General features: G+C 39.9%; 1 protein-coding gene and 1 long non-coding RNA gene across 3 annotated transcripts; both read left to right on the plus strand.

Moving 5' to 3' along the window:
• The first annotated feature begins 1,432 nt into the window (after positions 1-1,432).
• LOC118796479 (transcription factor 24-like) lies at positions 1,433-2,719 on the plus strand. Its single transcript, XM_036555370.1, has 2 exons — positions 1,433-1,876; positions 2,606-2,719. The coding sequence occupies exons 1-2, from the start codon at positions 1,433-1,435 to the stop codon at positions 2,717-2,719; spliced, it is 558 nt and encodes a 185-aa protein (XP_036411263.1).
• A 1,899-nt stretch (positions 2,720-4,618) lies between these two features.
• Positions 4,619-9,361, plus strand: LOC118773684. Of its 2 annotated transcripts, XR_005004742.1 has the most exons (7): positions 4,619-4,746; positions 6,964-7,016; positions 7,719-7,790; positions 8,042-8,115; positions 8,479-8,525; positions 8,776-8,847; positions 9,130-9,361. It is a non-coding gene; the product is annotated as an uncharacterized LOC118773684 (long non-coding RNA). The 2 variants fall into 2 exon arrangements; XR_005004741.1 differs by having other exon boundaries at positions 8,776-9,361.

Raw genomic sequence — 9,361 nt, forward strand, 5'->3', positions numbered from 1 at the left:
ATATTGTATTCGAACATTTACAAAATCCTGGATAAAAAGTAAGCTAACAGTGACTGAGGATAATTTAAGTACGAATATCAAAGATAGTAAGGAAATAATGACATGATTAGCCTATGATTGACAGATCCGTAAGAGGTCCGATGAAATAGCGTTATGATACTGTCATAATTCATGGAGACCCTAAAAGTTCGCCGTTGTATTATGCATGAAAAATATACAGGGAAATGTTCGCTGTAGTATGTTTTAACCTGTATACTTAACAACGTTTTGTGTTTGTGCTTACGTGGTGTGCAGAGTAGTTGTTTTCGTTTTAATCTGCGATAGTTCCAAAATGAAAAAAAGGAAAAATCTTGCCTCTGGCGTTGGATGTAGGTCCCCGTTCTCCAATAGAAATAAGTTAAGAAAGGGAAAGAGCAGGGTGTCTCTCCCGCTGCCAGAGAGATTTAAGGACTTGTGATTAATTACACTGGAGTGAAACAGCTGTCAGCTCTTTGTGTTTCCATTAAATTAGAGGCTCCTGAGACTGACGCACTCATTCAGGTGAGAGCTCCACGCATACACAAGTACGGCGTGCACCTTCTTCCCAACAATCGCGCCTGGTTTATAAAGCTTTCTGGAGTTGGCATTGGATTACTTTCGTCTACATACTGTCAGCATTCCTCGAGCCAAACGAAAACCCCTTTTTCGAGCAAACTGCACAGTCTAAATGTAACTTCAACAGAATCCATTTGCGGAAGCTGAAAGGTAAGATCTGTGCTGTAGCCTATATATTTATGGCAACATACACAAGTTGTTTAACGTACATTTAGCAGTGTTTTCTCTGATATCGAATCCAACACACCACACCGGTCACTAACTGGACAATTTAACTGATTTACTGGTTTATATAACGGGAAATGAAATGTGTCAAAGTTCAGAAAACGAAGACTGTAGACTATTTTAAAGTCGCGGTGACTTATCAGCAGCTATTCTTTACTGTTTAAAATCTTTTTCATGAAAGACTTCATATTTGAAATTGTTTCAAAACAATGCCGTGACAGCCGTACTGAGGATCTCGATCATTCCACCATAGAACGCTGCGATTAAATTGAGTAAAGAAAAAATTATAGTCCATTAATCTGAACAATTATTCATTTACATTGTGAAAAGTTTCGTTTTTCTCAGGTTGTAACTGGCTAGATTGGCACTGCCCAAGGCACAGTAGTACGTGACATTGTATATTGTACGTGAAATTGTACAGTTAGAATTAAATTGCACTTTGACAAGTTAAATTTGACTTAACTTCGGAAGCAACTGATGAAATGGCCTACAGGCGTTATGTTTTATTTTCGGCTCATAAAACGGTATGGGATATTTCTGTTGATTCGTGTTCTGAATGGTTGTGTTTATTACATTACCATACAGGTTTGTTGTTACCGTACAAGTTCTCCCTATGGTTGGAAGACAGACGTTCCACATGGATGGTGTAAATGGTACCGTGACAATAATGGATGAGAGTCCTGCCTCTAGCCCGAGCTCCAGTCCCAGTCCAGACTTGCTGTCCGCGGACAGACGGCGTACGGAGGCCCTGTCGCGCTCTAGGGTGGTCCAGACCAACAGTCTAGGTGGCAGAGGGCGACCGGCTGCAGCTAATGCAGCCCGAGAAAGAAGTCGAGTTCAGACGCTGCGACATGCTTTCCTGGAGCTACAGAGGACACTGCCCTCGGTGCCACCAGATACCAAACTGTCCAAACTTGACGTCTTGATCCTGGCTACCACTTATATTGCTCACCTGACGAGAACCCTTCAAGAAGAAGGCATGGAGGAAGGAGAGAGCACGAGACAAACTGAAGTGTTACACTCTCTCAAAGGCGAGGGCTACCTGCATCCCGTTAAAGTAAGTTTACAGTGCCATTTTAAAATATTCTTTTAAAAAAAGTCCGTGGACAAAGACTAGAGCAGGTACTTTATTTTATCTGACACCGATGCTAATGAGCTTAGCTATAGGTTAGCTCGGAAAAAAATGTAATACAATTGCAAAAGTAGGTTACAACTGAGATGATCTCACTGTAATATTGAATTATTGTTACTTCTACTAGTAGTAGTCAAGATTTCAAATATCTTTGTAATTTATTTGAAAACACTGACCAAATGTTGAGAGCAATAACATTATTTTAATATAAGAATGAAAACACACCTTTAAGACATAGCCTACACACAAAGTATTTCAAGACAAATCGTGAGGATTGTATTTTAAATGGCACGAGAGAGCGGTTTGAGAAGGCTAATAATCACTACAGAAAAATAGGCTGTTGCGCGACCAAAAGTTGGATATGAAGATTCCAAAACTTCTGAATAAAAATACCGTTGCTTCAATATATCAATATGATCATTTCAAACATAAAACTGAGTGCCTTGTGATGCACTTAATTTAAATTGTCGACTTTCCCCAAGCGTCATGCAACACAGTAGGTGGGCTACTGATGGGACCAAGAGAAGTGGTCTCAATATTCGACTGATTCCTAAAAATCTCCATTAGACTTACGTAAATTAACATTAATCTTGGACGTGAAATGGTATTCACATTTAACACACCATAAAGTGACCACTTATTTTTTTTTTCCAGAAATGGCCCATGCGATCCAGGTTGTACATCGGAGCTACCGGACAGTTTCTGAGCACCTCTGGGCAGGCTGAGAACTCGAACCAAGGCGAATCATCCTCGAACCCTCAAACATAAATGACTTCGCACGTGACTTTTGTCATTCCATGTTAGAAAGGATGAAGGCTCTGGCTCATTTATGCCAGCTAAAGGAGAGGTTTTTGATTGGACTGTTTTGAAGGCACATGCAAGACGGCCTCGGTATCTTTGATCTGTATATTTTCTTACCATATGAGAATTGTTTTCTGCATTATTTTCTTTGTGTGAAATAACACACAAGTCAACATTGCATTGCAGTCAACAAAGCGTTAACGGTTAGATTTTGGCAACAAGGTGTACAGTAAATGAAACTCTAATATATTTGGGCTGTGTTGTATATAATACAGGTAAAACATTTTAAATAAAGCATTCGTCTGTGTTTCTCCTGTTGAGCTATTGGTTTGTTTTTGTTCTAAAGTCTACAACTCTACTTGTTATGAATTCAAGAGTTTCAGAAATTCCATTTGTTGAGGTAATGAGCTTTCATGCTTGACTTGTTGGCTATGCACTTTCAGTTAAAACATTTGCACTAAATGCATGTGTGAATAACTTAACATTTGTCATGTGAAGTGGTCTGTCAGAAACACTACAATAGCAGTAGAAATCTGTTCATTACCCCTGTTTCTTCATGTGAATAGTTGTAAATACTACATGTGTTTGCGTAGATAATAAACTGAGAAATAAAAGGAACAGTGTTTGAAACCATACGGTCTTTTCAAAGAAATTTGTAAAGACTGGACTTCCCAATGAATTGTCTTTGTGGTGCTAAAATGCTTTATGGTGATGACAAAAGATGTCTTTTAACCTCGTTATTTGTTATTGGGTTGTCAGATGAAAAAGCACAAATACATCAAAAAAGGTTGTAATTTCTGAATTTACCTCATACATTCAGTGCTGTTCGCGCAGAACGTGTCAGCACCTACTTGCATATAGATTTTAAACATTTACTTTCCTATAGCAGGCCTACTTCCATGAGTAGTAGCGCTGCGATTATGCGGTCTTTTAATATCATGGATATTTTAATTCCATTTTAAATGAATTTTTTAAAAAAATGTGCTGTAAACCAATAACCGCAAGAAAAATAAAACATCTGAGAAATGATTAAGCAGTCTGCTTTCAGGTTGTCAAAATCTATTTAAAAAGGTGACAAATGTTTCCGACAATATTTCTCTACACCGTATGTAATCAGATGGTTATTTGTCATAAGAATACGATTTAAGTGTACATATAGCGAAGACGCATTTTGTGTGAAGAATCATGGCAAACCAAGAATGTCTTCGCTGTCTTCAAGTCATAAAACGACATTTCACTATAAAATAGAGGGGACGACATCTGTCAGCCGGTATCAAAGTTTTCCAATCAAGTGTAGGTTCACAATGACCTTGCATGACTATTTAATAATACGGATTATAATAACTCACAAAATAAACCGACCAACAGAATATATGCATAAGCACACACACAAAATTTAGGACCGCCAGTCAGCTTAAAGTTGCTCATTTAAAATGACTGTGAGTCAAGAGTAATTCACATAGACAGAGAAAACGAATGTTGTCTAGATTTTTTTTGTTTAAAAACGCCTTTTACCTTTTGTCTCATTCCTTAGCTAGTAGACCAGTTGTACACTAAGAACGACATTTATTCACGTTGCAAAACATGAAGAAAAAATATTAAAAGGGAAATATTTAAATATTTTTGCACATGGCACACACACACACACACACACACACACACACACACACACACACACACCTATGCCCTCTAAAAAGTATATGTTTAAAGACACACAAACAAACATAGGTGGTGAACTGTACATTGTTTTGCGGGATTTACCACTATCTATCCCCTCTTACCACCCCTATCCCCTCTAACAGCACGCTTCGGACGGACAGTACACCCTGCGCATGTCTCTTTGAAGACAGGAAGAGGAAGGAAGTCTGCTAGGCTGCAGGCTACAAATTGAAGGAAAAAAGACTGCGCGGTCTTTCGATGATGAACACGACATGCGGCAGTAGCATGAAGCGATCTCAGACAGTTTGTTTCAAACTGTTGCTCTCTGTCAACAGGTAAATGTGTTTGATTAGATAACGTATGTGCGCTGTAATTGTGTTGTTTGATTTTGAATGTAACACGATCCCGGTGTTGCAAAATGGCTAAATTACGTGTTTTAGTCTGCGAACAACTGTTTCAGTTCAGATAGTTTGGTGTCGATTTGGTTGCGTGAATTCAGCTCTGAAGTAGCCAGCAACTTCACTTGCCAAATGGCCAGAAACCTTGCTCGACACGTAGCTAATTAATACGCTTATATGCAACTTTAGCCAGTTAGCCAGTTGACGCCAGGCGAGAGGAAAGGCGTCCAAGTTTCAGGCCACGTGGATATCTAGACGTGCTATCAGTCGAACCGTTTTTCGCTAATATTTAAGATCAATTGAACGACGTAGAATCTAACATTTCTTATAAGCTGATATCTAACGTTGGACGAAGTGCATAGGGTTGTGGGATCACAGCTGCCCGGTCTCTTATCACTCACTAACATTAAATCTGAATTGCTCAGGCTACCCGGTAGCTATATTGCATATCCACGTGCTATCTGTATTATATTTAAGATTCGTGACACAGCGAAACTGATATACGCCCTTAATCTAAGACCGCTGATTATCTGGTCTAGGTACCTAATGTCAGATTATTTTATTACAATTTAGTGAATTTTTAAACATTATAGCTAGCATGTTTTACTATAATGAATACCGAATTCTTCATTGTGTTTAGCAGGCTAGCTAGAATAATATACTAGAGAACCACGTTAAGGCTATGTCTTAAAGTGGTTGAAGCTAAGCAGTTTGATTTTGCTAAACCTCTCGTTGGATGGCTCATTAGTTATCTTAATTAGCTATGTGTGTTAGGCGTGCCTTGCACAGTCGTCTTGTCGACGAACCTCAAATACGATACATTTACTTTGTAGGTAATAAACCAGGTAACTTCAACAGGAAGGGGTCATATTGCTCCCCCCTCCTGTTCTTTAAAATGGTTTGAGTGTGAATAACTCCTAAGTGGCCTGTGCAAACTGCTGAGTTTTTAATTTGGAGCCGTGTATGACTCACAGGGTTCTCATTTTGAACTTTGGAAAGCGACATTTCCTGTATGGTAATTGGCTACGGCGTTAGTAAAAGGAAAACCAAAGCTATGGTGAGCTGAGAAAAGGTTTTAAATGTCCCTGCAGTGTTGTCATAAATCATGCTGGCAGCTGCTTGTCCCAGTTCCGATGATGAATGGCCCCTTTGCCATTTGGGCCGCTGTGGTGATAACTGTCCACTGGCCTCGGCCAGGCCTGACTCGCTTCACGTGGCCAGTGGTTAGGGAATCGGCCTTACCAGGCCTTCAGAACGGGAAAGGCAGACATTGGCTCTTTCAGAGGTGCAGCGGTCTTGGTAAAGGTCCTGACCTTGAGTTGAACCAGCCTTAGTGAGACTGTCCTGGTGCTTCAAGGACCCCTGCTTCCAAGCTGTGCTACATGTGCCCTTTGACCTCCAGTTCATCAGTCATCTTCCTTTAAATGAGTCTTGGACACACATTGGCTATTCTTTCAGTACAGCTTATGTGAGGGAGATTTTAAAAAATCAATACCTCCACACTAGATGTACAATTACAGATGGTAGTAAACTTTTGGGTGTCATTCAGATTCAGTTATTTGAGAGATGCATTTTTATCAATTGCTGTTAAAACTGAGTGCTGTGGTGAGATTTACTGAAGTAGAAATTTTACAGAAAAATGTACCATACAGAGAAAGAACTGGGAAATATCTAGTATGAGTCAGCATGGTTTGAAATATTTTCATTAAATGGAATAACCAATTTTCTATACTGCAATAAAATTGGTATGGATTGGAAAATGGTATGGATTTTTTGTAATGAGTGTGTGTGTATATATATATATATATATATATATATATGTGTGTATATATGTGCGCTCCCTGTAACCTGCAGAGTATTGACACATTGGGTGCAGTATTGTCAGTTCCATGATCCATCACTTGGGTGAATGGAGGCACCAGTGCAACCAGAGGAATGTGGTCTCTTTATGAATCCAGGTCTTGGTGTATGGTGTATGATAAATGGGTGATATGGGATAGTTAGCACTGTGAACTGAATTTGGTTGCAGTTCCTCGACTGTGAATGCAGTTATAATGGGGCGGATATTTTCACATTTATATTCCATGTCTGAGGTCTTGGTTTCAGTCCCCTGGAAAATGGTCAAATAACCTTTTTCCTGTTCTCATCCTCTAGTGTGCAAGGCTCAGTGGAACCTTTGGCAACATGTCATGGAGGTGTGAAATGAGGTAAGTGAGGGAGGGGCTGGTTTAGACCTATGTGATTCAGTATGTTGGCAGCCATAAGATAGTCTATTTGTTTAGCAGAATGTGGTGAGGGATTAACATGGCAGTCATATTTAATAAAATTCCTTTTTTGATGGAAAGTTCAACAGCACATGGTCTACCCCATAGTGATAATGTGTAATTAGTTTGTCCTTGTGCTAGAAGCTCTATTCTGGTTGGAGAAAAAACACATTTAGGAATGTTTTTGAATAGTTAAATCCTTCTGTTGGCTTAATATATACACATTGTCAAAACATGATCTTGGGGAAGAGATTAGAAAGTTGAAACTAGACTGAGAACAGCCTTTTCTGAAGTATAGGCAATTTAGTAAGCTTCATTGGTTTAACAAGGCTCATTGTAAGGTTATGAATGCTGACTTGGGTTTTAACATAAACAAAAGCCTCAGATTCCTACTTGGACATTCAGTCAGGAGACATGAAAAGGACACAACCTAGTCAGGGAATCAGGGCTGCTGCTGGATCTGTGATGATTTCACAGTTTTTGCCGTTTACCCATCAGACCACACTCTGGTGACACTGTGTCTATCTGAGTCTTCAGCAACAGCGCTGTACATTGCAATAAGTAGTGTTGGCAGCTTGCACTTTCAATGTGTATATGTACCTTTCAAGATGTAGAAAGAATATGTATTTTTTTCCCCGCCTCTAGATATGAAGAAAAACCAGGACAGGATGAAGAACTGCCGCATATATAAGGTGGCTGTGGCGTTGATTCATTAAGGTGAGCTGTTCCCTTCACTGCTGAGGTTGAACAGGAGGGTCCTCCGGTTTGTGCTACTGCTGGAGCTGTGATGATTTCATGTTTTTGCCGTTTACCCATCAGACCAGACTGGTGACACTGACTATCTGAGTCTCCAGCAACAGCACTTACCCACTTTCAGTCAGCAGGACATCACCACACTTATTTGTAGGCTTCGAGTTGGTCTTAAAATCTGCAAAAACAACTTGCTGCAAGATGTCTTTGTCTCATAGATGAGAAACGAGATCCAGAAGATGATGTAGAAGTGATGGGGAGGGCAAAGGACATCTCAATGGATTGATGGACGGTAAGCAAAGCATTGAAGAAAAATACTGGCTCTTGGGGTATTTTCATGGAGGATGCTTTTTTTTGAGCTGGGTAGACATACTGCTGGAGCTGTGATGACTGTCACTGTTTTCGCCGTTTACCCATCAGACCAGACTGGTGTGTTGACACTGTGACTATCTGAGTCTCTAGCAAATTCAGACTCTCAGCATAACTGTCATTTCACACAATACTTAAACATGTGAGCACAGCGGATGGAGGAGGATCTGGTCTTGCACGGACGTCAAGATTTGGTCCCTCCATGATAGGACTGACGTGTGTAAGTAACGAGTAGAAAATCTGGTAACAGACCAAACTATGATGTAACTTCTGTCTCTTCCTGCAGGAATGTGAGGAGAGTGCTTGCTGGCTGAAAATGGTGTCTGTGCTATGGTAAGTCAATAGAAGAGGATACAAATGAATTCGCTTACAAGCCTTTAGCCGCTGAAATTTAACCCAAATGAACTGCTAGGCAGTGATGATGCTGGAACTGTGACGATTTCATGTTTTTTGCCGTTTACCCATCAGACCACACCCTGGTGACATTGTGTCTAACTGAGTTTCCAGCAGTAGCACCATGCGTTGCAATACGTAGTGTAATGACTTGCAATAAGATGTTGAAAGAATTGGCTTTCTTTCCTAGATATGAAGAAAAACCAGGACAGGATGAAGAACTGCCGCATATATAAGGTGGCTGTGGCATTGATTCATTAAGGTGAGATGTTCCCTTCACTGCTGAGGTTGAACAGGAGGGTCCTCCGGTTTGTACTGCTGCTGGAGCTGTGATGATTTCACGTTTTTGCCGTTTACCCATCAGACCAGACTGGTGTGTTGACACTGACTATCTGAGTCTCCAGCAACAGCACTTATTCACTCTGTCAAGAGCTGGTCTTGGGCCCAGACTTAAGAGGGTAGATTTTTTTTTTTTTTTTTTTTCTTTTCCAGCTCTTCCCTCTTAATGAACCGCATATCTGACATGCATGTTTTTGTTTCACAGAAGATGCCAAATGAGGATGTGTGAAGATGCCTCTCCAGCCGTGATCAATGTTAAATGTTGCTGCTTAATTTTATGCAGGATTTCATTTTACTCAATCATATAATGATGTACAAAGTCTTGATTAACTTGATTTTTTTAAAATGATACATTTCATTACATTGAATTACCTGCTAATTTCTGTATAAAGATGTTTCTTGGGAGCCTTTGGTCTTTGTCTTCATTTCATGTCTTC

The sequence above is a fragment of the Megalops cyprinoides genome, chromosome 2 (assembly GCF_013368585.1).
Source record: "Megalops cyprinoides isolate fMegCyp1 chromosome 2, fMegCyp1.pri, whole genome shotgun sequence".
Lineage (NCBI taxonomy): Eukaryota > Metazoa > Chordata > Actinopteri > Elopiformes > Megalopidae > Megalops > Megalops cyprinoides.